General features: G+C 38.3%; 2 protein-coding genes across 4 annotated transcripts in view; one reads left to right on the top strand and one right to left on the bottom strand.

The window, feature by feature from the left end:
- LOC127429005 (rho GTPase-activating protein 7-like) overlaps positions 1 to 1,729 on the top strand; it is a 104,521-nt gene extending 102,792 nt beyond the window's left edge. For all 3 annotated transcript variants that reach the window (XM_051677722.1, XM_051677723.1, XM_051677724.1), the window contains one exon: positions 647 to 1,729. In XM_051677722.1, the coding sequence (XP_051533682.1) occupies positions 647 to 758 (112 nt within the window). In that variant the 3' untranslated portion in view covers positions 759 to 1,729. The remainder of the gene's footprint in view (positions 1 to 646) is intronic.
- On the bottom strand, positions 1,339 to 27,523 carry LOC127429008 (arginine--tRNA ligase, cytoplasmic-like). Its single transcript, XM_051677731.1, has 15 exons — positions 27,385 to 27,523; positions 25,168 to 25,305; positions 22,806 to 22,994; positions 21,219 to 21,327; positions 21,021 to 21,121; positions 20,806 to 20,927; positions 19,956 to 20,076; positions 19,300 to 19,429; positions 12,386 to 12,490; positions 11,374 to 11,552; positions 10,740 to 10,849; positions 10,506 to 10,611; positions 9,564 to 9,736; positions 5,353 to 5,600; positions 1,339 to 4,494 (listed from the first exon to the last, which is right to left on the bottom strand). The coding sequence occupies exons 1-15, from the start codon at positions 27,427 to 27,429 to the stop codon at positions 4,385 to 4,387; spliced, it is 1,986 nt and encodes a 661-aa protein (XP_051533691.1). The 5' UTR covers positions 27,430 to 27,523; the 3' UTR covers positions 1,339 to 4,384.
- Positions 27,524 to 27,631: the final 108 nt, after the last annotated feature.

Genomic DNA, 27,631 nt, shown 5'->3' on the forward strand with positions numbered 1-27,631 from the left:
CAAACATGCAGCACAATCATTGAGACACATTATATTACCTCCACTGGCTAGAACTTGTCTAGCTGGCACATTTAGGAATGCAGGTGAAAAGACGCTGTGCATTTTTTCTGATTGCAGCATGTATTTGTCCTGTCCAAATGAAGTAAACAGCCTATTGCGGTTTATTGATTGGTGGGTTGGGAGCATGAATCTGTACTTTCAATTAGGGAAGCAGACTTTTACAAAGTGACTATATGGGCTCCATTTTCTAAAAGATGGCACATTCATTAGATATTGTATTGCTTTTCAGATGCTAACCAAAGAATGTTATTGCACTGTTATATTCAGAAACTGAAATATGAAATTACTAATATGGGTGTTTGTTTTTGGACAAGTTATAATTAATTTAAGGGTTGAATCACACTTTGCTCTCCTTTTGTTGTAAACGAAAACTTTAAATGTGACAATGTAAGCTAGTGGCCATTTGCTTATTAGTTTATGGTACTAATTTTCTTTCCTTAACATTGCCTGCTATCCCAATTAGACTCATCCCATTTGCTAGTGGAAACTGCAAATTAACCTCTCTGGAACCCCTGATGCTTGATGTTTATTTTATGATGCAGCAGCATCTCAATATTGACTGTTCACACTCTTTCTCTTTTATCAGAGGCCGATCTCCAGAATGGCACCATAAAGTAGGAGGACACCTAGTTTCATCTGTGTTGATGGCCATGAAGGACTCCTTTAGACCCAAAACAAAAGACTCAAAAGCACAGTAAGGGCTCCAAAGAATAATTTGTCAAACCCTGGACAGCTTTATAATCCCTGAGGTATCTGTCAGCTCAGAATAAGGGAGCACATACTGTAAATGAAGTGAGTGAGCTCCAGAGCTGCAAGATTATGAAGAGAAATCTTCTAAGTTGTTCCAGAATCTCAGTACCGTGGAGAGTTACGGGACCATTTTAATGCAAAGACCATTCAGCCTGGAGACAAGGAACAACAACAGTGTGATGAGGTGTACCAGGAGAGCTGGTGCACTTGGCATTATCAAGACAGACAAGGGAGAGTGTCAGAGTAATGAAATGTCTCATCCTATTTAAAGGACTGTTTCATGGGCTAATGCATAGCAGTGGTTGACTCCGACACTCAACTCTCACTGTTTTTAAGAATTAAAAGAAGGACTGGTGGACACGATTTGAAATCCAGCTCTCTGAAGACTTGGCCCCTGAATCACTGTTGTATCACACTATTGCATTATTTCAAACATACTTCAAGACATAGGGACACACGGAGACACGATTAGCTTTGAGAGACAATTCTCATGTATAGTAGCGAATGTGACATTGATTCAAGCAGTCATGATTTTTTTTTAATTTTATTTGGTTGGAAGCTGCCACATTTGTTTTAATTTATTTTATATTGTTAAAATGATTCTCTGATCAAGCTAAGTGCCTCCATCAGAGGAATTATGTGACATAGCACATTACAAAGCTCTGTGCTGTCAGACCCAAATGCTACAACTGTAATTTCTTATTATTTAGCATTTTACTATCATACAGTTTTGGACTACATGATCAAAAAAGGAACGCCATGTATTTGATTTCATAAAAGGCAACTTAAATATACTATTTTATGAAGGTCAACTTTATTATAGCAAGGTCTAATATAACTTAATTTGTTGTGATGGTTTGTTGATACTGTATGTATGTAACAGATTTTATTTAAATATATCATGAAAGTAATAACACAACTTGGCTTGAGATTATTCATTTTTTCATGCATACCAACTAAGAAAATGAATTTAAAATAAACTGACAAACTACATTCAATGTTGAATCTGAAAATGAGATGATCGATGAAGTTAAAGGGGAAGTTCACCCAAAAATGAAAAATCTGTCACCATTTACACCATCATGTTGAATATGACTTTCTATATTCTTTTGTATTCCACAGAAAAAAAAGTTAAACAGGTTAGAAACAACATCAGGGTGAGTAACTGATTGTTGAATTTAAATTGTTGGTGATCTATCTCTTTAACATCATTGGTCTTATCATTTTCAGATTCAACGGTAAAAGTATATCAAATTACAAGCAGTCCTTGTTGTAGTAAAAAGAGAATGAAGGATCTTAAATTATTAAAGATGTTGTTTTCACTCATGTATAATAATCTATAGCACATTGTAATTAGCTGCTCTAGACTGAGTGAAATGCCTTTTCTTCTTTAGCAATTCATCTATGGCAGTAGATGTATTTGTTTAAAGCTTTCAAAAACCTTTTTCACGTGACACAAGTCATCACTTCAACGCACCACTCAATGCAGCCATAATGCACAGCTTTGACCTCCATATGAAAGCTTTGCAGCTGAAAAGCATTATAGTGTCACAGAAGGCTGATTGTATGAGGGCCGTTTGTACTGTATGAGGCTGCTAGGTAGCAAGAAAGTGTACAAAGTAGAGTGAAAACATGAATCTGAGTTAAAAAGTCCTAATGATTCCCTTGATCCCACAACAGAATAAAAAAAAAAGTAGTTCTGACTTTATATCTCACAATTGTTAGTCGTGACTTCCTCGCAATTGTATTTGTGAGAAATGTCTTTTTGTATCTCATTATTGTGGCCTTACATCTCGCAATAGCGACTTTTTATCTCGCAATAGCAATGCTATTACTCATAACTGCAACTTTATATCTCGCAATAGCGACTTTGTATCTCGCAATTACAACTTTATTTCCCATAATTTACTGTATATCTCGCAATTGCAACGACTACTTCTCGCAATAGCGACTTTGTATCTTATAACTGTTAGTTGATATCTCGCAATAACAAAAAGTTTTCAGAACTGCGACGTATCTCGCAATATCTACTTTATTTCTCATAATTGCAACTTTACATCTCGCAATTGCAACTCACTTTATATCTTGCAATAGTGACTTTATCTCGCAATTGCAACTGTATTTCTCGTAATTGTGCCTTTATTTCACATAATTGAAACTTGATATCTCACAATTACATTTCTTGCAATTCCGACTTTATATCTTGCAATTGCAACTTTATATCTTACAATAGTAACTTTACTTATTTTATTAACATGACATACAAATGTTACAATTACAAGTAACAGGAAAAGCACACCAAACGTGGGTGCGAAGTTAAAATCGTTACTGAAAAGACAAACACTGCACATGTCTTTTAACATTTCCGTTAATCACTGCTGTTTTGAAAAGAAACAAATTGGGGCACAGTTATATTTAGTTAGTAAGTTGAACACTGTAAAATGCAACACTGGGGGCATGCTGTAGCTAATGCTTCACTTAGAATTCAATGCATTGGGTAACACTGACGCAAGTCAAGTGAAAGGGCCTTTAATTTCCCCCAAAAAATGGTATATGGTAGTCATCTCTGTAATATGTTTTTGAGATCACATTTTCAAAAACAGCATTATAAAAAATACAAATTTTCAGTAATGGGCAACGTTGAGCTGAAAATAAAAATTTTGCGTTATGAGTTGAAAAACATTAAACCCATTTAGTACAGGTGGCCTTCTTTTTTTGTTGAAAGCCCATATTACATTTTTAAAAACTTGGCTGATTGTCATAAAATAGGTTAGAACAAACTAATGGATTCACCTAGACTCAACCAAGTAATTAAGTGTTCAGATCTATAATTTAGTTCTAAGACCTAAAATTATCAAGAAAATCCAGGTTGCAGCACATCCAATGAGTAAATAACCAGTGACGCAGTAAGTGAATTAAATAATTCCACTTAATCTTCATACAGATTATCAGGCATTGACGCTGCATTTATCACCCCCAATTCAGTTAATCTTGATGGCAAGAGCAAGAAAAACACTGAACTCTATTAAAAACCTTAAATGAAATGTTACTTTATCTCAAATTGAATAATTCACTGAAAGCCTCTGGCTAAAGGCAATGTGGATACAGCAATACACCAGTGAATAAAAAACACATTAAGAAATTAATTCAAAGGAGAACAATGTTTTATGCATATTGTGAAATAATACAACCAAAAACTAAATGAGTAAAGGTCATAAACCAAAGATAAGTGAGCTCATTCCTGTTGCCTGGCAATAAAGTTATTATAGAAAAAAGGGTCAAACCAAGCACACCAATTGCTGGACGCTCCAGAAGTGGATAGCTCTAATGTAGCCTTGGAGATTGGTATTTTAGCTTTGACTGATTATTTGGATGTTTGTCAAGGTCCAGATGGCTAGTCTGACATTTATGAGGAAGCCAAAACTTTAACAGGAAGCCAAAACTTTTTTATGGACAGTCCTATGAGTTTTATTTGGTATACCATAAAAATCCACTGGGACACTGATGTTTTGGAAAAAGGTATGAGACCTTTTTCCAAAACATCAATGTTCAGAGGAGGGAGGCATTGACCAGTTTACATCCTCTGAACTGGATTGATACCCAGAATGTCAAAGCTTTTGGCCATCACAGCTGCTGTGGCTTCACAGAGGAGAATCCGCCACATGTTGACTTTGACCACTTCCCCTAAGAAGAATCATGCAGAAGAGACATTGGTCAAAATTATCATGTTCAAAGAAGCAGGTTAAGTTCAATCAAATCAAGGATGTTTTGCCACACATCTTGGTGGTTAAAGGCCATGCATTAAATCCAAAGGCTCTACAATCTACCACATAAACATATTAAAATACCTTAATGTGCCTGTTACAAGAAAATGAGAACTATGAAATAAAACCCAAAAGCCACATAAGCAGAAGAGTATTTTCAATCTCAACTTCATTAGTCTATATTAAAAGACTAAAGAAGCTGTTTAATTTAAGAGAATGTGGCTTCATCAGTGCCTTAATAACTATTTCTTATTAAGGAGTATCAGATGGGAAAAACAGCTAACAGATATTGTCGTGGATTAGCTCTTCCAGTTTAAATTAACAAAAGTGTTGTTGGTTAGCACTTGCCCACCACTATGTGAAAAATAACCTTCAACAATTTTGGCCTAAATCTATTCCAAGCACTTTTTTGGTAAGGAGCAAAGACCACATACTCCATGTACATGAGTTTATTTCACAGCCAAAACCCCAAAAATGACAATTCTGTTATCATTTACTCACCCGCATGTTGATGCAAACCCATAGGACATGCCATTCACATACATTTTTAAAAGAATGAGGATGAGTAAATGATGACAGAATTTTAATTATTGGGTGAACTAACACAACGGTTTTGGCTCTGAGCATGTTTTACTTTCACGGTATAAAGGTGAAATTGTTTGACCAGCTTTACCAATTTTCACTTGTCACTGTGAGTGATCATGTAACTGGGAGAATATAGACCCTGCTCACTGTAGACACTAATTACCCCTGGATAGTGTTCCTGCGATGAACCCACCTGTCTGCCGGTCCTTCTCCACGCAGTAGCAGCTGTCATAGAACTCGGTGAAGGTGGTGGCCAGCTCATAAAGGTAGTCGCAGAGCGTGTGAAGAAGCAGGTCGTCTGTGATCTTCTGCAGAATCTCTGGGAAGCGCAGGATACACTTACCCAGTTTCCACTCCTTTTCATGATCCAGTAAAACTTCTGTGGTCTCGGCTGCTTTACGTAGGGTGGGCTCTTGGATATTAGCCAGTCTAGCTATAGACCTGGAGGAAAATCAAGAAGAAAGTGTGTCGTAATACATATGGAATCTCATTTATGCATCCGCATATTCAAACATCAGCATGTCACGTTTGTTACAAGACCAATGGTGTTTGATGCCATGAACATAAAACATTTTATGGTGCGTCTTGGTGCGCAAAGTATGAATCAGATCTGAAATCATATTTTATTAATCATGATTAATCATCCTCATACAAAGCTTTTGTATTGCTTCAGAAGATTTGCATTTATACTGAAAGTGCACAAAGCAAAAGAGGAGTAGGAGAGAAGTGACATTTGACTCCTGTGACAGTTTACATAAATTCACACAAGTCACATAAATTTGCTTGCAGAGAGATTGAGGATCCGGTTCTATTGGATGCATACTGTATTTGGATGCATGTTGAAATCCCACCAGTTGTTTCCATTGCAAATTATTATTTTTTTTGGCTACTGCTCCTTCATTGGCTGTCATCCCCATCTTGACTTCCCCCTAAATATGGTTCTGTTACCAACTTCAAAATCCCAATTAAAAAAACAACAACAGGCTTTCCAAAAGAATGAGGCACGAGACCAGAGGCACTGTGATTCCCTAAGCTCCTAAAATCAGGTCAACAGCCCTACTGAGAAAGAAGAGCAAACACTGAGAGAACACAAGGTGAAAAAGAGTCAGAATAAGAGACAACTTGTGCTGAGCATCTACTCTGGCCAGGAGAGAAGCAGATCTCACAAACACACACAAACTTCAGCCGGAAAACCAAACACACTGAGAACACAGCAGATGCATGCATTCACTGATGTGCACACAAATACACAAAGCCGCTGAGTCCCCCACACACACACAAATTCCACACAGCAGCATGCTTAAAAACTGCCCAAGTGATCAACTGAATGGGTTCCATTCAGCAGTGTTGGTGAGCTATTTTCATTTTGCCTCCATTTTCAGCACTACATCCACCAAAACATATCAATCCCCAGCAGGTCTCACCTAACGCAGGTAAAAATAGCAATACCCAGAAGGGTTTATCTGATACTGGTAAAGATATCAAGCCCTGATACAAATGAAGGTATCAATCCCCAGCAGGGCTCACCTGAAGCAGTTGGAGATATTAAAGGGGTCATGTAATGAATTGTTTGTTTACTTATTTTCCTTGAGGTTCACTTATGATGTTAGTAAAGGTTTTTGCACAAAAATAGTCATAATATAGTATTCATTTACCTTTTCCCACCCTTTTTCCCATCTCTGAACCTCTGTCTGAAACGCTTAGTTTTCTGTGCTGTCCCCTTTAAGATTTCAATATACACGTCCACTGTGTTATGATTGGAACTTCTTTGAAGTGGAGAACACTAGAGATGGCTCACCTGCAACAGGTAAAGATAATAATCCCCAGAGGGGTTCACCTGAAGCAGGTAAAATATCAATTCCAAGCAGAGCTTAACTGAAGGAGGTGAAGATAACAATTGCCAGCAGGGCTCAACAGAAGCAGGAGAAGATATCAATCCCCAGAAGGTCTCAACAGAAGCAGGAGAAGATATCAATCCCCAGAAGGTCTCAACTGAAGCAGGTGAAGATATCAATCCCCAGAAGGTCTCAACTGAAGCAGGTGAAGATATCAATCCCCAGAAGGTCTAAACTGAAGCAGGTGGAGATATCAATCCCCAGAAGGTCTCAATTTAAGCAGGTGAAGATATCAATCCCCAAAGGGCCTCACCTTAAACAGATGAAGATATGGTATCTATCCCCACAGTTGCTCACCTGAATCAGGGGAATAGATCAATCCCTAGCAGGGCTCAACTGAAGCAGGTGAAGATATCAATCCCCATAGGCACTCACCAGAAGTAGGGGAATAGATCAATCCCCAGCATGGCTCAACTGAAGCAGGTCAGGATAAACAGTTGAAGTAAGAAGTTTACATACACCTTAGCCAAATACATTTAAACTCAGTTTTTCACAATTCCTGACATTTGATCGTAGAAAACTTTCCCTGTCTTAGGACAGTTAGGATCACTACTTTATTTTAGGAATGTGAAATGTCAGAATAATAGTAGAGAGAATTATTTATTTCAGCTTTTATTTCTTTCATCACATTCCCAGTGAGTCAGATGTTTACATAAACTTTGTTAGTATTTGGTAGCATTGCCTTTAAATTGTTTAACTTGGGTCAAACGTTTTGGGTAGCCTTCCACAAGCTTCTCACAATAAGTTGCTGGAATTTTGGCACATTCCTCCAGACAGAACTGGTGTAACTGAGTCAGGTTTGTTGGCCTCCTTGCTCGCACACACTTTTTCAGTTCTGCCCATACATTTTCTATCGGACTGAGGTCAGGGCTTTGTGATGGCCACTCCAATACCTTGACTTTGTTGTCCTTAAACCATTTTGCCACAACTTTGGATGTATGATTGGGGTCATTGTCCATTTGGAAGACTCATTTGCGACGGAGCTTTAACTTCCTGGCTGATGTCTTGAGATGTTGCTTTAATATATCCACATAATTTTCCTTCCTTATGATGCAATCTATTCTGTGAAGTGCACCAGTCCCTCCTGCAGCAAAGCAACCCCACAACATGATGCTGCCACCCCCATGCTTCACGGTTGGAATGGTGTTTTCAGCTTGCAAGCCTCACCCTTTTTCCTCCAAACATAACGATGGTCATCATGGCCAAACAGTTCCATTTTTGTTTCATCAGACCAGAGGAAATTTCTCCAAAAAGTAAGATCTTTGTCCCCATGTGCACTTGCAAACTGTTGTCTGGCTTTTTTATGGCAGTTTTGGAGCAGTGGCTTCTTCCTTGATGAGCAGCCTTTCAGGTTATGTTGATATAGGACTCGTTTTACTGTGGATATAGATACTTGTCTACCTGTTTCCTCCAACATCTTCACAAGGTCCTTTGCTGTTGTTCTGGGATTGATTTGCACTTTTCGCACCAAACTACGTTCATCTCTAGGAGACCGAATGTGTCTCCTCCCTGAGCGGTATGATGGCTGCGGGGTCCCATGGTGTTTATACTTGCATACTATTGTTTGTACAGAAGAACGTAGTACCTTCAGGTGTTTGGAAATTGCTCCCAAGGATGAACCAGACTTGTAGAGGTCCACCATTTTTTTTCTGAGGTCTTGGCTTTTGATTTTCCCATGATGTCAAGCAAAGAGACACTGAGTTTGAAGGTAGGCCTTAAAATACATCTACAGGCACACCTCCAATTCAGTACAACTCCTATCAGAAGCTAACTGTCTAAAGGCTTGACATAATTTTCTGGAATTTTCCAAGCTGCTTAAAGGCACAGTTAACTTAATGTATGTAAACTTCTGACACACTGGAATTGTGAAATAGTCAATTAAAAGTGAAACAATCTGTCTTTAAACAACTGTTGGAAAAATTACTCGTGTCATGCACAAAGTAGATGTCCTAAACGACTTGCCAAAACTATAGTTTGCTAATATTAAATCTGTGGAGTGGTTAAAAAATGTGTTTTAATGACTTCAAGCATGTAAACTTCTGACTTAAACTGTATATCCCCAGAGGGTCTCAACTGAAGCAGGTGAAAATATCAATCCCCAACAGGGCTTAACTAAGCAGGTGAAGATATTAATCCCCAGAGGGTTTCAACTGAAGCAGGTGAAGATATCAAACTCTAGGGTGGAACGTTATTATGGACCATGCACGACACGGATGGGTTAAGCCGTTGCGCACAGTCTCCAGGATGCGAGCGGGGTTCGAGTTGGGGTGGCAAAGCTAATTTTTCTATATTTCTGTGCCACCTTTCTGGCCCGGCCTTGCATGCGTGTAATCTATCAATCCCCAGAGGGGCTTAAAATGATGTGGGTGATAATATAATTGCCTAGCAGGGCTCATTTGATGTGGAGTAAAATATGAACACCAAAGCAGGGCTTACCTGATGCAGTGAAAATTCCCCCAGAAGAGTTTATCTAATACATGTGAAGATATAAATCCCCTTGAGGACTCACCTGATGCGGGTGAAGGCATAGAGGAGGTAGGCTGCTGTGTTTCCCCTATCATCAAGCATCTTGTCAAAGGAAAAGACGTAGTCATTGATGCGGTTTTTTGAAAGGTCTGCATATTTAATGCAACCGAAGGCCACGGCACGCTGAGCTTTCACCAGCTCTTCTGGGGTCAGCACCTGCAACACACACGAAGTGAAAATGGTGATCACCCTATGTAGGTTTTGGAATTACTATCTTTTGGTTACCAGGCCAGACCTTTCGCCGCAAGGCTATAACAGGAGTATGAAGAGATAAGGAGTGGTGCAGAGTGCTTTAACAAGATAAAAATCTTCAACAAATCCGTGTTGGCACTGTCCTACATCACTGGTTCTAACTGATTATGCTCAAAGATTAATTACACGATTACACGCCTGCTAACTTTTCTGCCTAGTTTAATGCAGTGTGTAACTTTCAATATTCCTTACAAACAAGACACTTTTCAAAATACACAGGTCAGTTTCACTTAAATTAAAAGCACCCTTTTTATACTTGATACATCTGTCATATACTTAAATCTCCAAAAAACATAGAAATTGTACATGATCCCCTAATTTTTCCAGGAATAAAGGACAGGAAGGACATTTCAGGATCTAAACGTCTAAACATTTACTTTGCTTACTTGAGTCTGGAACAAGATTGCTTCCTCAAATTACTTTACTGTAAGACACTCTCTATGCTGTTTGTCAGATATCAATCATGCAAGCAAGGCAAAGTTTATTTGATACTTTTCATTTCTGTGCACAAAGGAGTCATGGGTAATATAGGAAGTAATTCTCATTAGCACATCTGGTCTCATTTGAGATCCCTTGATCTTTTATTAGCTGTGCTGAAGGACTCAATGTAGACAGAGGTTTTCAAGGTGAGAAGGAGAAGGCACTTTGTTTCATCTCTGTTTGAGGAGCTCACCTTATCTCTCTCCTTCTCCTTCAGTTTGTCCATGGATCTTTTTAGACCTTCCTCTAGAAGGTCCATTAGTCGAACCGTGTCCCCTGAACGAGTCTTAAATTTCTTCCTGGAATGGAAATAAAGAAACAACACTCTTAATTCACAAACAACCACAAGGTAAGTGAGCTATCAATGGAATAATTGGGCCACCCTGGTGAAAATATGATAATGGTGCCTATATACTGATAAACTCACTTGTCCTCTCCAAGCACCACGCCGAAACCTGCATGTTCTACACGTGTGACCTTGGAGTCATACCAGCCGATCATCTGAGCAGCAGCAAAGATCATCTGGAAGTGCATTGCCTGCCATAACAGGGCAGTCAACGCACCGAACACACACACACACACACGCGCGCGAGTTATATTACTCGCATCTCATAACTCATACATAAAAACGCATCTGTGTTTGAGTACACCAGGATATAGATGGCTTCAAAGCAAACACACGTGGTCTAAAACCATAAAACTTTGATTTTGATTTCATGGGGTCTTTAAAACAAAGTTAGCCCAGGAAAATATTCGTCTTATTCTCTAAACAGAACAAAATTCAAAACTATTCGTTTTGATAGAGGCACTGACAGGTTGTGTTCTTGACCTTCACCGCATTAATATTTGAGGACATTAACATCTTTATTAACATACAGATGTTTAAATTCTGGTGTGTGTTTGTGATCTCACCCAGTGCCCTTGATCCCTGCTGAATGAGTGTGCATGGTGTCCTCATTATAATCAGCTAACTAGAGGAAGGTTTATGCTGTGGAGTCTGCTTAAGATTTCATAAACACTTTCTGCTATATACCCATATATCTAGACCTACACCGACACACCTGGCCACTGTCAGTCACATAGATGATGATGTCAGCTTTCTCATCAAACAGCCGATTTCGGATGGCAGCCAGATCGGAGGTATCATAAGTGTAGCCTCCATCTGATTTAACAATCGTCAGGGGAACAGACTGGCCCGGAGCAAAAACTATCTTTCTGCCCTCGTCCAGCTCCACCAGGCCTGATTGGAGACAGAGGATTTGAGGGGGACGTCAGAGGAGAAAAGACCAGGGAAAATGGTAGAGCAAGTGGCAGTGATTTTTTAGATTAATCCTAAAGCAACACTGCCCCCTACTGGACACATATGCATTGCTTTGAAAAGCTACAAAACATTCACATTACACATTTAAAGGTGAGGGTTTAACTAAAGAAAGATGGGTGGAGTGTTTGGGAAACATTACTGAAAACACTGATTCTTTTTGCAATTCTGTTTAGTGAGGCTAGAGGTGCACACTTTAAATTACACAATTCAACTTCCATATTTGTGATGCATTTCCAAGTGAAACTAAATATTCATCTGGACATAATGAAGGGTTTTTATCGGATCTTAGGTGTTAGGCTATGGTATTACTGAAAACATTATTTTAATATTATATTAATATTTAATATTAAAAACATTGTATTATTATTTTTTATTATTACATCATCAGAACACTTGTTTCAGAGGCAGAGAAATTAATTTCACTTTAATTAAAGATTGTGATTATATACGTCTTAATTTTATTTAAAATAACACAAATCATGTACAATATGGCCAGGGATATTTATTAACAACGCAAATAAGGGTCAGTTTTGATTTTATTTCATTTTCTTGTCTTGTCTTTAAACTATGCACTTGTTTTAAGTGAAGGTCCTGGCATTATGTTTTTTTAGTGTACAACAAAAGCATGCAGACAATGACAAATAATCTATCATATTCATGTAATATTATTAAAAATAGAGGACGACAGCAGACAATATAAAACTAACTAAAACTAAAAGTGAAAAAGCCCTCCAACCTACTCAAAGACGTACCTTTCTCCTCAAACTCTTTCACCACAGCTGTCATCATGTCCTGATAGTATGACTCTCCACGTTCCTCAATGCGGATATCCAGGCAGTTGTAGACCTTCTGAAACTCTGCATCAGCACACAAGAACGGACAACACTGTTTAATTAAAACATCCACACCACAGGGAAATCAAATCAAATGAGCACCTTCCCAGTTTAGCCAAGCCGAATGGACGGCATCAGCAGAAAAAAGAATAAACACACCACTTGCCCTCCATTAGACAAGCCTTAGTAGAGGAAACATGTTTTGATTAAGGTGTTAAAGGCAGATGCTGTCACATCAAGAAGTTGAACTGAAGAGACACAGGAAACAGATGTGTCAGTCAGTGGTGCCCAGGGGCATCTGTGCCCTTCAGTGATGAAATGTTAAAACTAGATATACTATAGCTAGATGAAAACACTCTTCCCTCCATGAAATATATCCATTGAAGTACAAGGACGAGGAGAGCAAATCTGTGAGAAATGTCTCAGCTTACAAATGTTGAAATATTACAGAATTAAAAAAAAATGTCAAATTAACAAATTGTGCTTTCTCGGTTATTACGTCTCTTAAAGGCATAGTATATTTTTTTTTTTTAGAAATCTGTCATTATTTTATATTATTTATTCGCCTCATGTCGTTCCAAACCTGTATGCTGTTATTTTGTCTGTAAAACATAAAAGTAGAAATCTTTAAGCAGCTTCTTCCGTACAAAAGTTCACAGTGTCCTCGATTGTCAAGCTCAAAAATGGACGCAAACAAACAAACAAAAAAAACCAAAAAACACCAAAAGCACCAAACAAAAGTATAATTAAAGTAGTCCATATGACTTATGAGCTATTTTCCAAGTGTTCTGAAGAAATTCGATAACAATGTGTGAGGAGCAGATCGAAATGTATGTTTATTCACAAAATCTTCCAAAAGCCTGTGTTTAGCCCAATGTTCACAATCAGATAAAAAAAATAAATAAAAAAAGATTAATCAACGTAACTGATTACTATTATTATTATTTATTATTTGTAATACAATGAGAGCATTATGCAGACTACTTTTTTGGTCCTTCCTTGGTGTTTTTTGTCCTTTTTGGAGCTCGACTTGTCACTATGACTTGTTGTTGTAAAGAAAGAGCTGCGTTAAGATTCTTCCAAAAAAATAAATACAAATAAAAAATTAAAAAAAAATCATATTTTGTGTTTGGCAGGAAAGAAAAGCATACAGGTTTGGAATGACATGAGGGTGAGCAAATAATGACAGAATTGTTTGGTGAACCATTGACCCAGACTATATTAAATACATATTTTTTGACTGTGTTTGTTCACGACTTGATGTCCAATGTAAAATCTTGGTCCTGAAGCAAAACCAGTAGAGAACCACTGATACAGGATCTTCTAACAGCTGCCTACATAAACACTATGATATACTGACCCCTACTGTCCTTATAAGCCATTACTTCCAAGAATATTTAGACCCTTTCCCACCTACTTTTCCTTTAGTAACATTCTAGATGAGAACTCTTACAAGGAACAGAACACCCTAGGAAACTTTTCCCCTGTTGCATTTGCATTGCCAAAAGTTACCACCATAGTGACGTAATCTAGAATCGACCATTTTTCTTCTGACAAGGTTGGAACGCGTGATTCAATATAAACAACAACAATGAAATCAACAACACCGATGGAGGATGCCAGGATTGGCTGTTTTACATGAGCTTTGGTTGCATCCCAAAAAGTAGGCAGCTGCCTAATCAGTTAATGGTTTATTTATTTATTTGGATGAATGGAACTCTAAAGGAAATTGGTTTGGTGAACCATTCTTTTAAAGTTGGACAGCAACTCTGTCAAAAGAGCTTCACCCTGGATTTCCTCTGAGATTAAATAAGTCATTATAGCTTTTGAGTGAATGAGGTGAGATGCATGGGGCAGTGAGTATATTACTGTCTCATAGCTGTAAAATACAGAACACTGTTTCTCTACTGGTAGGTTGTGACCCAAAAATCACAGGTACGTTTGAATAGGGTCGTGGACAGCAGGGACTTGTGGACTTGACAGGGGTCTTCCTCCATTGTACATTTTTCAGTGGCCCAAGACGCAAATTTTATGATATTCATCTCACATTCAGTGCTTTTTATGAGCTGAATATGCTTTTCATCTGAAACAAACATTTGTGCGGTGCGATTAAGTTCTGGGGCAGGATTCAGGAAACGTTCTTAAAAAGAAAGTTCTTCTTAACTACCATTTTCTTCTTTCTCTATTAAGAAAAAAGGAATATTTTATATTCCAGAAAAAACTTAAGATTGTTCTTAAGAAAACACTTAAGAATTAAAATTCTCAACAAAAATTCTTTTTTTTCTTAAAAAATCGTCGTAAATAACATCTTAAATTTAAGATAACCTCAGAGTTGTCTTAAATCCCAAAAGGTTATATGTTTAATGAATTTATTGGGTTGTTTCAAATGTGACGTGTTCTATCATGTTGAGTCGGAAGTCGCAATGGGCTGTTTATGTAGAAATTTGAGTTTTGTGTTTTATGTTATTTTTATTTTCAGATTATAAACCATGTACATGTTATCACGAAATTCAAACAATACATGTTATGAAGTTTCTTAATGTTAATGCTAGTAAATTCAAACGGAAGCGCTGCATAGCACTCTCTCCATGGTTTTTAGAGTCCATAGAAATATAATAATTATATCTTTAGAAAGCTGAGACTTTCTTGTTCACCCATCAACATCCCTAATGGAGTAGGTCACAGCAGAGACAGCCTCCGACACCCTTTTCCATACCTGCCTCTTACATTCCAATGTAATCTAATTATAAAGCTTCCCAAGGAGAACCTCCAGCTCTTGTCTACTGAAGTTTTGTTTCTTTTCTTTTCTTCCATGTCAAACTAAAAGTTGCAAATTGTTACCAGCAAGTAAATTGTACTATGACAGGTACTGTCATTAAACTTACACACCTCATGCATTTTACATTTAAAAAAATTTATCAGAAGGTGCTTGCCATTTAAAAAAGTATATTTAAATATTTATCGTTACGATTAACCAGTGCTGAAGTACTGACTTTGTTGAGGCTATCAGATAAGGCAACTTCATGAGCAGGCTAATAAGATCAGACAATGTCAAAGCCTGTCATTCTATTCTTAAGAAAACAATTAAGATGTTTTTAAGGAAATATCTAAGAACCTCTTAAGAATTTTTCACAAATTGCACTTAGGAACATACATACGAACTTCTTATAATTTATCCCAAAAACATCCTTAATTTTCTTAAGAACTTTTTCATGAACCAGCCCCTGGTTTGTCTGTTTATACTATATCTCGGGAGCACGCACACCTCGATATCGCGGCACAGACCACAAAACTGATGCGGCCCATTTTATTTCTATTGAGAATTTTCTAGTTTAAAGCACTTTGGAGAAAGTCAAACCTCTCAAACAGTAGACAGCTCCAACACGCTGCAGCATTGAGGAGGAAAAGAGCAACACATGACATCAAATTAGACATCGTCACCCTTACTAAAATTTATCAGGATTTTACAGTAGTAACATTAACTGTGGTACAGTTCCATATTAAATAATATCTTATGTAGAACCTATTAGACCTCATTTTTATTACAATTGTGGCAGTTTTAGTTCAAGATTATAAATGTTTAGGCTACTGTTTCATAGCAAATGCTATAAAAAATGTTTTAACTAGCTACATTGACCTAACCACAATAATGAGGAGCCATAGTCTGACCAGTGATTATAAGGCCATGCATTTTGCACAGCTGAGCCAAAACATTATGGCCACTCACAGGTGAAGCGAATAAAGTTGATCATCTCCTAACAAGGCCACATGTCAAGGTCTGGGTAGATTAGATGGTAAGCAAACAATCAGTTCTCATAGGCAACGTGTTGAATGCAGGAGAAATGGGCAGGAGTAAAGGCCAAATTGTAAAGGCCAGACAACTGGGTCAGAGCATCTCCAAAACGGCAAGGCTTGTGGGATGCTCCTGGTCAGCAGTGGTGAGTACCGACCAACAGTGGTCCGAGGAGGGACAAACCACAAACCGGCGACAGGGTGTTGGGTGCCTAAGGCTCATCGATGCACGAGGGCAACAAAGGCTATCCCATTTGGTCCGAACCGACAGAATGTCTACTGTGGCACAAGTCACAGAAAATTTTAAATATGGTTACGGGAGAGGACCTGGGTAGCTCAGCAAGTAAAGATGCTGACTACCACCCCTGGAGTCGCAAGTTCGAATCCAGGGTGTGCTGAGTGACTCCAGCCAGGTCTCCTAAGCAACCAAATTGGCCCGGTTGCTAGGGAGGGTAGAGTCACATGGGGTAACCTCCTTGTGGTCACTATAATGTGATTCTCACTCTCGGTGGGGCACTTGGTGAGTTGTGCGTGGATGCCACGGAGAATAGCGTGAAGCCTCCACATGCGCTATATCTCCACGCTAATGCACTCAACAAGCCACGTGATAAGATGCGCGGATTGACTGTCTCAGACACGGAAGCAAATGAGATTCGTCCTCTGTCACCCGGCTTGAGGCGAGTCACTATGCCACCATGAGGACCTAGAGCGCACTGGGAATTGGGTATTCCAAATTGGGGAGAAAAAAATAAAATAAAATGATGGTTACGAGAGGAATGTGTCACAAAACATAGTGCATCACACCCTGCTGTGTATAGGGCAGCATAGCCGCAGACTGGTCAGATGACCCCTGTCAACCGTCGAAGGCGCCTTCAATGGGCACGCAAGCTTCGGAACTGGACCTTGGATCAGTGGAAGAAAGTCACCTGGTCCGATGAGTCCTGTTTTCTTTTACATCATGTGAATTGCCCAGGTAAACGGTGCACACGTACACGGCCAGTGATGGCACCAGGATGCACTGTGGGAAGATGACAAGCCGGTGGGGGGAGTGTGATGCTCTGGGCAATGTTCTGCTGGGAAATCCTGGGTCTGGCCATTCATATGGATGTCAATTTGACATGTGGCACCTACCTAAACATCGTTGCAGACCAGGTACACCCCTTCGTGGCAATGGTATTCCCTGATGGCAGTGGCCTCTTTCAGCAGGATAATGCACCCTGCTACACTGCACACATTGTTTGGGAATGGTTTGAGAAACATGATGAAGAGTTCAAGGTGTTACCCTGGCCTCCCCAGATCTCAATCCAATTGAGCATTTGTGGGAAGTGCTGGACCAACAAGTCCAATCCACAGCGGCTCCACCTAGCAACTTACAGGACTTGAAGGATCTGCTGCTAATCTCTTGGTGCCAGATACCACAGGACACCTTCAGGGGTCTTGTGGAGTCCATAAATATAAGGGCAAGTACATAAAGGGCTTCCAAGTTTTGACCTTTAAGACTTATGGACAAATTATGAACAATGTTTTCCTCCTGTGTAATATTGTGTTCTGTTTGATATTAGTAAATACATTTTAAATAAATATAATAGGCTTATATTAATAAATAGCCTTATCAACTTTCAAAAGGAGGTTGAGAAAACCTCCTGTATCTTTTGTTGTTGACATCAACAACAGAAATAATGTCACTTGATCCTTGCCCTTATACTTGAAAACCATGAAAAAAACTATGCAAGATAAAAGAACATGTGACCCAGACTATATTAAATAAAAAATTTTTTTTTTTACTGTGTTTGGTCACGACTTGATGTCCAATGTAAAATCTTGGTCCTGAAGCAAAACCAGTAGAGAACCACTGATACAGGATCTTCTAACAGCTGCCTACATAAACACTATGATATACTGACCCCTACTGTCCTTATAAGCCATTACTTCCAAGAATCTTTAGGCCCTTTCCCACCTACATTTCCTTTAGTAACATTCTAGATGAGAACTCTTACAAGGAATGGAACACCCTAGGAAACTTTTCCCCTGTTGCATTCGCATTGCCAAAAGTTACCACCATAGTGACGTAATCTAGAATCGACCATTTTTCTTCTGACAAGGTTGGAACGCGCGATTCAATATAAACAACAACAATCCAACAACACCAAAATCACCAACACCGACGGAGGATCCTCTTAGTATACTTTGTTGGTTTTATTTTATTTCTGTTAAGGGAATTGTAAAATTAGTGCAATCCTCTGAGTAGCATGCTAGCAGCTAGTTGTTTACTTATGGCAGCTGTGGACTCCTCTCCTTTCTCAATGCTTTGAGTGTCATAGGTTTTTTTTTTCTTTTTTTTTTTTCACCCAGTTTGGAATGCCCAATTCCCAGTGCACTTTTAAGTCCTCCTGGTCGCGTAGTGATTCGCCTCAATCCGGGTGGTGGAGGACGAATCCCAGTTGCCTCCACGTCTGAGACCAACAACCCACGCACCTTATCACGTGGCTTGTTGAGCGCATTGCCACGGAGACATAGCGCGTGTGGAGGCTTCACGCCATCCACTGTGGCATCTGCGCTCAACTCACCACGCGCCCCACTGAGAACGAACCACATTATAGCGATCATGAGGAGGTTACCCCATGTGACTCTACCCTACCTAGCAACCGGGCCAATTTGGTTGCTTAGGAGACCTGGCTGGAGTCACTCAGCACGCCCTGGGATTCGAACTAGCTCAAGGGGTGGTAGCCAGTGTCTTTTACCACTGAGCTACACAGGCCCCCTTTGTCATAGGTTTTTGACCAATAACAGGCTGCAGCACCTCCCACAGTCTCCAACAGTCCCTATATGCCCCGAAAGTACCTACTCCAGAGTAGGAGCTACATATCCCCCCAAAACAGCTCAGAGGAACTATATAGTTCCTTAGGTGCAAAAGCGATAAAAAGTACTAGTCCCAAGGGAAAGTAAATAAAACAGGCTTTAGTACTGCCAGTGGGAAAGGGCCTTTTATCTCTGGGTGACATTTGACATAGTGAGGATAACATACTTGGCATGACACATACCTTTTCTGGAAACCTCACAAATGAGGTTCCAGCCTTTCATGAAGTCTGGCTCTTTGCTCTGTAGTTTAACCACACATTGGTATGCCCTCTTCTTAAACTCCTCTTCCTCATCAAACCGCTTTTTAGACTCCTTATGGACATAAGAGAACAAAAGTGTTCTGAATGGTTTTGAAAAACATCAACTGAATGCACTGTATTAGGGCAGAACATACTGTATAATAACATAACATAAATCTACATTACAATTTAGTACAAGAGTGATAAGATAAACCTTTGTTATGCTCACACACACTACAACCATAGATAAGAATCACAGCAATAATACAGCAATTGTAATTTCTGTGCCAATAAAGTCGACAAACGGAATATTAAAAACGTTTCAAGTTTTTTAAACATGTTTACCGAACTCTTTCCTGTCTCCCATTGGTCACCAAACATAGTCGTCCCCCCCCCCAAAAAATGACACTTCACCTATTAATATCCCCATATCAAAATCACTATATAGGAAACTTTGCAAAAGCAATAAGAAAAGCATCAAATGAAGTGAAATATTTAACAAAATAACTGGAAAGACTTGGAAAAAGCTGATTCCTGCAGTGGTGGCTTTTGTGACACATAAAGACTGATTTTCAGCATGAATATATAAAGATACTCACTTTGTAGAAAGCCTGAAGGTCACCAATAGGTGGGGAAACAGTAAGATAATTTGGGAACTTGTCTTGCAAATGAGCAATGAGCATCCCAAACTGTGTCCCCCAGTCTCCAACATGGTTCAACCTGACAGATATAGGACAAAAGTGCAAAAAAACTAATAATGCACTCAAGCACACAATTAATAGAGATTAATGGCAGGCAAAATAAATGCCATTAAAATGTCATTTTAACTGAACTATTGCCCATTGTAGAGTTCAGCAGTGACTGCATACCTTTCACCAGCCTTGGTTCAAACAAAGTTTTTCCCTAGGCATTTTTTAAATGGTTTCAATGAGAAGTTGTAAGCCTTGAACCAAACTAACCAGCTCTGAGATGAATTATTACAGACTTTGATTTTAAGCAAAAAAGTACACAAAAAGTACAGAAGAACAAGACTTAACTTGTATGTGTTTACTGTATTTTCTTAATAGAACCCATCATTAATGTATTTTAGACTAATGCTACAACTTGCCATATTAACTACATTTAGGTTGTTAGCAAGCTAACATTAGCTGTTTAACTAGCTCACTTGGAAAATCACTATTGTGGAGATTGTCACGATTTAAGCTTAACAGCGGAAATCACTGATTGGCTGATTTTGCTTCAGAATTATGGGAAGTGTAGTACTTCATTAGAAATTTGGCCATTTAACAAGGTTTTCTTTTCTTTTTTCTTTCATGGTAAAGTTCATGGTAGGTTTGTCCAAAAAGGTTTAGACATTACTGCTATAAGTCAGTTTCACTATGTACATTCTGAAAAGGATTTTTGCTTCTGGTATCCTACTGTTGAGCTACACAGATAATAAACACCAACCTTAGCACATCATAACCCAGAAACTCAAAAAGTCGACACATGCTGTCTCCAATAATGGTGGACCGCAAGTGACCAACGTGCATCTCTTTAGCAATGTTAGGTGAAGAGAAGTCCACGATTACCTGAAAACACCAATGAGAGTGAGGAGAAGTTTGGCTAATAACATACTACTGTGTTTACAGCATTGTGTTAGTCTTTTATGTAAGAACTCCTACGTTTTTTTTCTTCTCCAAAGGTGGTGGCTGCACTCCATTCAAAAGCAGGTTTGTGAGGAGTTTGGAAACAAACACCTTCTTGAGATGAACATTGATAAACCCTGCAAACAAAAGAGCACTCAATTAAATAATTAACAATCTTTCAATTAGGCAAAAAAGGTCCAACAAATGGTCTCGGTGATTCTTTACTAAACAGACCTGGCCCTGCAATTTCTGTCTTCTCGATTAACTCATTGTCAGGAATGTTCTGGACAATCTTTTCTGCAATCTCTCTGGGACTGACCTTCTGTCCCTTAGCTTTCATCATCTAAAAAAACCCACATACACACAAATAATTCCATAAAATTGCACAAGTAAAACATTTACAGATTTACAACTAGTAAAAGGAATCATTTATTTATTATGCACTCATCCCAATGTTGTCCCATGTATGCTGCTTTTTTCCCCACTGAACAAAAAAGGAGAGTTTTTTAAGAATGTTCACGCAGCTCTTCAAGCAGAATTTTCATGCAGCTCCTAACAGGTGTCAAACTCAAATAAATACCATAAAAGTAGTGCTTACGACAGTGCTTCAAAATTTCTCTAGTGTTCCACAGACAAAAATAACACCTGGGTTTGGAACAACATAAAATTGATTTTGTAGTAAACTTTTTTCCAATACAGCCTCAGCATCTTAGACCCCATTTCTACCTGGTATTATGTTGCGTCTCGGGTGATCCGATCACATGTGGTCAAGCGAGACGCATTGCTTTTTACACCTGGTCACTTAAATACGTCTCCTGTGACCACTTGTGTTTGAATTTGGAGAGGAGGGTCTCTGTTTCATGATGACATACATCAGTCACTATGTCAGTGTGTTCCTGCATGATAATAAAGCGCAACAAAGTCAGAAAAGACAAAGAAAGCGTGAAAAAAATGGCACGCTGTTTCTCCCAGATGCGGTTGAAATTTAATCTAAGCACAAACGCAATACGCCAAACAGAATCATCCATCATTTTTGTGGATTGTCATATTAAAGGAGCTTCTGGTGTTCGTGCTTGTCATCTGTGTTGATATCAGACACACAGAAGAAAATCCGTGAAGCTCTCGTGATTGTGTATGTATCCTCTTTTTTTACATTTCCGATCAGATGGTTATTTCCTTTTAAAGCTGCTCGTAAACGGCAATGTTTAAACTCTTGTTTAAGCGCAGCGGTTGATTGGCAGGTGAGGGGTGGTGCTTCACTGCTGCCAGGACGCATACAGGATGGATAGCGTTTACACCTCAAACGTAATGTGGCCACATATGTGGTTTCTGTGATCCAATCAAAAAACATTTTAGACCCTGTTTAGAACTGTATTTAGCATTGACCACATGTGATTGGATTACCAGAGACGAATCTCAATACCAGTTGAAAACGGGTTCTTAACTTGCTGCCCCCTACCCATTTACTTCTAAATACTTCATGGCTACAGTACATGGGAAGATTTACTTCAATTTCAGATGGTTCCTCAAGCAAAGCTATCATATGGCTTCAGAAGCCTTGGAATATAAGCTACTGCACAAGCTGAATTGTTGTACTGTTATGGTGCATTTTTGTCTTTTTTGAGCTTGGCAGACTGCAGTCACTCTATGCTTTCATTGTATGGAAAAGAAAAAAAAAAGCAGCATCAACACGCTGTGAAACATCTACTTTTGTGTTCCAAGGTAGTCAGAAAGTCATATGGGTTTGGAACGATAAAAAGGCAAATATATGATAACAGAATATTCACTTTCAGATTAACTATCCCTTAAACTGAAACTGACCTGAGACATTGCCATGGCGCTGTTACACTGGTAATCCCCAAACTTTGCCTGCTGGTTGGGAGTGACTGCCAGTGGAGGGTTCTCCAGATCAGGGAAGGCAGTACCGATGGCGTCCCCAAAGATCTGCTGCAAGCGCTGGTTGATGTTCATCATTGTCTTGCTGTTTTGGCACATCTCTTCCTGTAAACTCTGAGAGAAGGTGGAAACAAAGCTCTAACAGCTCCTTCAAGAAAAGTCTTTCAAATCACAAACATATCCAAATTGTTTTATCTAATTTTAATGAAAAAAAAAAAAAGACATTAAAATTCTGCTGAACAAAAAAGATTTTTAGAAGACTTTCTCAGCACTGTATGTTCATATAATGCAGGTGAATGGGTTCCAAAATTTCAAAGCTCCATAAAGCACGTAAAGGCAGCGTAAAATACTCCAGTGGTTAAATCCATATCTTCAGAAGTGTTGTGATATGTGTGGATAAGAAACAGATATATATTTAAGTCCTTTTTTACTATAAATTCACCTCACTGCCCTGTAGGTGGCGATATGCACAAAGAATGCAAATCGCCAAAAACAAAAGAAGAATGTGAAAGTAAAAGTGAAAGTGGTAAAATTTATAGTAAAAAAAGGACTCAAATATTGATCTGTTTCTCACCCACACCTATCACAGCGCTTATGGAGATATGGATTTAACTACTGGAGTCATGAATTACTTTTATGTTGCCTTTACGTGCTTTTTGAAGCTTCAAAGTTCTGGCCACCATTCACTTGCATTCACTTGGACCTACAGATTTGAGATATTCTTCTAAAAATCTTTGTTTGTGTTCAGCAGAAGACAGAAAATCATACACATCTGGGATGGCATGAGGGTGAGTAAATGATGAGAGAATTTTCATTTTTGGGTGAAATATCCCTTTAAACTTTTGATCTAACGGTTTTTGCTTAAGAGCTTGAAATAAGCTTGTAATCAAATATAAATTGTGCCTACGGGTACATATGAAGTACATTTTTTATCAAACAAAAAAAATTTTTTATTGAAATAAATGGGTTGGACACTCAAATTTTGTATTTTTTTTTATTTACTTGATTTAATCATGTGCATCGGTTCCACATGAATCGGTTAAGTAACATCAACATACAGTATTTTTTGCTCTTGGTTTAGCTCATTAGTTCTTTGAAAGAAAACATAATTTGTTCATGTATTTTCAACATAATGGAAGTTATTTTTAAATGACCCAATTAGGTAGCCTCAAAGTGATTTTATATGTGTCCCTAACATGATTCATTTTTTCAGTTTACATAATATTTTGTATTAGTTATTTGTACTAGTTACAGGGATGCAAACTCATGAACAGTTACAAAGGTGGAAAAAGTCATAGCAGGTGTTCCAGATGTATACTTTCTGTTTTTTTGTTTTTTGTATTTAAAGCTTTTTGTTTTATTTAAAGCTTTAAGTGTTTAAGCTTAAAATAACCCTTTCAATTGATTTCAATAAAGAAAATGTTGAAAATTTCAAACAAATTGGGCAAATTTGCTTCAGAAAAGGTGACTTTAGCTGAAAGGTGAGTAGTTTGCATCACATTATTTAGTAAACTTTTGGCTAGCAATAACATACATTAGCATGCTAAATGCCAAGAAGTATTTGCTCCTTGAGTAAAGCAAAACACAGCATGGTGTTTGAGTACCTGTTCCCTCAACCTAAGCAAAAGCTCCATTCTTCACCACAATGGTAACCTAGCGTATCAGAATCTGTTCTAAATCCCAAAATAATCAAATTAAACACTATTAAGACTCCCCCTTTTCTTACCTTGCTCAAAAATGCAAAAAATAGCACTTAATGTCAAAAATGTTACTCTCCAAATCAAGTCCCATGCAAAGCACACAAATCTCTTTTCCCATGTTACTGAACAGACTTGATTGGTTCAAATTCACCCTACATAATGTAATCTAGTCTTCTAGTTCACATTTTAGAGAATTACATTAATCAAAAGCAAAGAAAACAAGTTTAGAAAATAACTTTGTTGTGTAGATCTCAAATAATATGATTTAGTTAATCAGACAACCTGCATTTTCCCTTTTTTTCAGAATAGTCAAGGAATGCTGCAAACAGGTACCTAGCATACATGGGAACTCCTTCAAAACTGTTTAAAAAGCATCCCAGGTGGCACCTCATGAAGATGGCTGAGAAAATGCCCAAAGCAAAATAGTACTAATAAACAATGAGAAGGTGTGTTAAAACTTTTAACTGATTGATTTACTTTCATAGATATTCAAACAGTGTAACCATTAGCTAAATGAATTACACAAAACATATCATTGCAGGTTAAATTCCACTTAAGAAAGTGTTTTACGTCACAAATTCACTCACTGTTTTGAGGATTTTGAGGCGGTATTTCAGACGGGAATTCTCCTCCCTCAACTCGTCCAGTTGTGAAGATGAGAAGTTCAGCTCCTGTGGATCTTTCAGTCTCTCTATTTCATCTTGGAGTAATTTGATTTCCCTTTCCTGTATGGCAAGTTGAAACCACAGAAAATCCCAAGCAGGTCAAGGACAAAAGAGTCATAAATACCTGACAACAGAGAGCTTGTTTCAGTTGTTAATTATTGCTGTCATTTGAGGAAGTACTCCAAAGTGTAAGCTAAATATGGCATGAACCTTGTATTACTGACACTTGTTAATGCCAGGCCGTGCCCTTTACAATTTCATTTGTTTCACTTTTACTGGAGATGTGATTTGCTGTCTTCCTCTTTAAGATGTTTGAAAGCAGCTACCAAGCTGTCTAAAGACATCTTTGAGATCTCTATTGACAGATCGAACAGTGATACAATTTTAATCAGAAACATGTTGCCCTGCTTGTATGGGCTCTCCACTTTTTCACCTAAAAATGCCACACATGCCTATGATGCCCCAGAAATGCTGTCTAGATAGGTAGCTCACTAGGTTTTGAGACACTGCCATTATATTTTTCATTTTTGTTGACAATATTCAGGCTCTTTGTTTGGTTGCCCAAAAGTTGCCCCAAATGCAGTCTAGGTAGGCAGCACACTATGTATTAAGACACATCCTCTGTATTTTCATCTTTTAGACTCTCTTGGTTATTCATCTGATGCCCCACAATGCTGTCCAGCTAGGCAGCTCAGCAGCAGACCGTCGTGATTCATTCTAGTACGTTACCATCCATGTATGCAAGTATGTTGTAGTTTTGAGCTAAATTTGAAGCCGGTGTTATGGATCAACTGGGGATCATGTTAACTGGGGATGTGCGCATGCACGTGAATCATTTTACTTGCATTTACAGCAGATTCGTTCGATGTGAATTGCCAAGGAGCCAAAAAAAGGCGTTTTACACATCATACAATTTTTTGGGGGGTATCATTATTAACCTGCTTTGTGTTATCAGTGTCTGTTCCAATGAATTTGACACAGTTGAAGAGCGATTTTAACATGGTTGCCCATGTTAACATGGGACATTGGGCGATTGCATTTGTAAGTGTAGTAAATCGTATGTGGAAGTCTTTTATTTGCAACACTAAAGCACCAATATGTGTCAACAATAGGCCTATACTCTTAAATTACTTTTATTTATAAAAAAATAAAAAATAAATTAAAAAAAAAGGTTCTGCGCATGACAATGTCCTATGTTTATGACTACCCATGACACTGCCAAAAGATAATCTTTCAGAACAGTGCAATATTTTTGTGGAGAGCAAGTACAAAGGCCAAATTGACCAATGTGTAAGAATAAATGGTTCTCTGAGAAAGCACCATTGAAAATTTTCAATCTTAAATCTTAAAATTGTTAGACAATTTTAAAAAGCCTGTAAACTTTAGAAAATGCAGTTCACGTTTCTTTCTTTTTTTTTTTTTTTTCCTCAGTAATTCAACCATTCTCAGAATATTCAGAAGAGTTTAATGTAATTACTGGCTGTTAGATGCAGTTGCAATTTTGATTTATTTATTTAAAACAATATAATAAATTGTGTATGTGATTTACAAAACTGTTTTCAATATACCTGTTAAAGATACATCATAATTTGTCCCACATATAATTATTCATTCAATTTTTCGGAGAAAGTTACTCAAACTATTAGTTCATCAAGCCATTGCTCATTATAAAGAAATAAAAGCAAATGAAACTATATTATTGACACATATCAGCATATGATGCTTTAGTGTTGCAAAGAAAAGAATTAAACATGCGATTTACTGTTCTGACAAGTGTAATCGCCAGTTCCCATTCAAACCAATGTCCCACGTTAACATGGGCAACCATGTTAAAATCGCTCTTACACTGTCAAATTCATTAGAACAGACATCGATGAAAAACATCGATACCAGTAGCATGATACCAACATATTTAAAATGTGCAAAACGTCTTTTCTTTGCTCCTTGACAATTCACGTTGAACGAATCTGCTGAAAAGCCAAGTGAAATTATTCACGTGCACGCGCACGCGCACATTCCCAGTTAACACGATTACCAGTTGATCCATAACACCGGAATCATGACTGTCATCAGAGCACGAGCTGCTTGCAGCCTCTTACGTCAGTGCACGAATGGCACACAGCGTTATTCAAAGCTGACCTGGTGTTGACATCGAGACGTGTACTCGGCAACGGGATCACCCATTTTTTTTCCCCCGGGAAAAAGAGGTACAGTTAGCCACAGAGACAGTTTAAAATCGACCACTTCTCCAACGTGAAAAACTAGTTTCACCGGCTGCGTAACGTCACTTCCGCCAACATCATCAGCAGTACTGTGGGAAAACCTGCCCAAAACGTCTTACATTTTTTTTTTTTTGGGTCTTAAACATTAATTCAAGTGCAACACA

Source organism: Myxocyprinus asiaticus, chromosome 38 (assembly GCF_019703515.2).
Source record: "Myxocyprinus asiaticus isolate MX2 ecotype Aquarium Trade chromosome 38, UBuf_Myxa_2, whole genome shotgun sequence".
In the NCBI taxonomy this organism is placed as follows: domain Eukaryota; kingdom Metazoa; phylum Chordata; class Actinopteri; order Cypriniformes; family Catostomidae; genus Myxocyprinus; species Myxocyprinus asiaticus.

Bases quoted from the DNA above. Each gene is read 5' to 3' on its own strand.
- LOC127429008 (XM_051677731.1), bottom strand. From the start codon at position 27,429: ATGGGTGATCCCGTTGCCGAGTACACGTCTCGATGTCAACACCAG. The intron at 21,328-22,805 runs GTCAGTTTCAGT...GGGTTTTTTTAG, and splicing joins GCGCCATGGCAATGTCTCAG to ATGATGAAAGCTAAGGGACA. The intron at 20,928-21,020 runs GTAGGAGTTCTT...TGGTGTTTTCAG, and splicing joins CTTTGGAGAAGAAAAAAAAC to GTAATCGTGGACTTCTCTTC.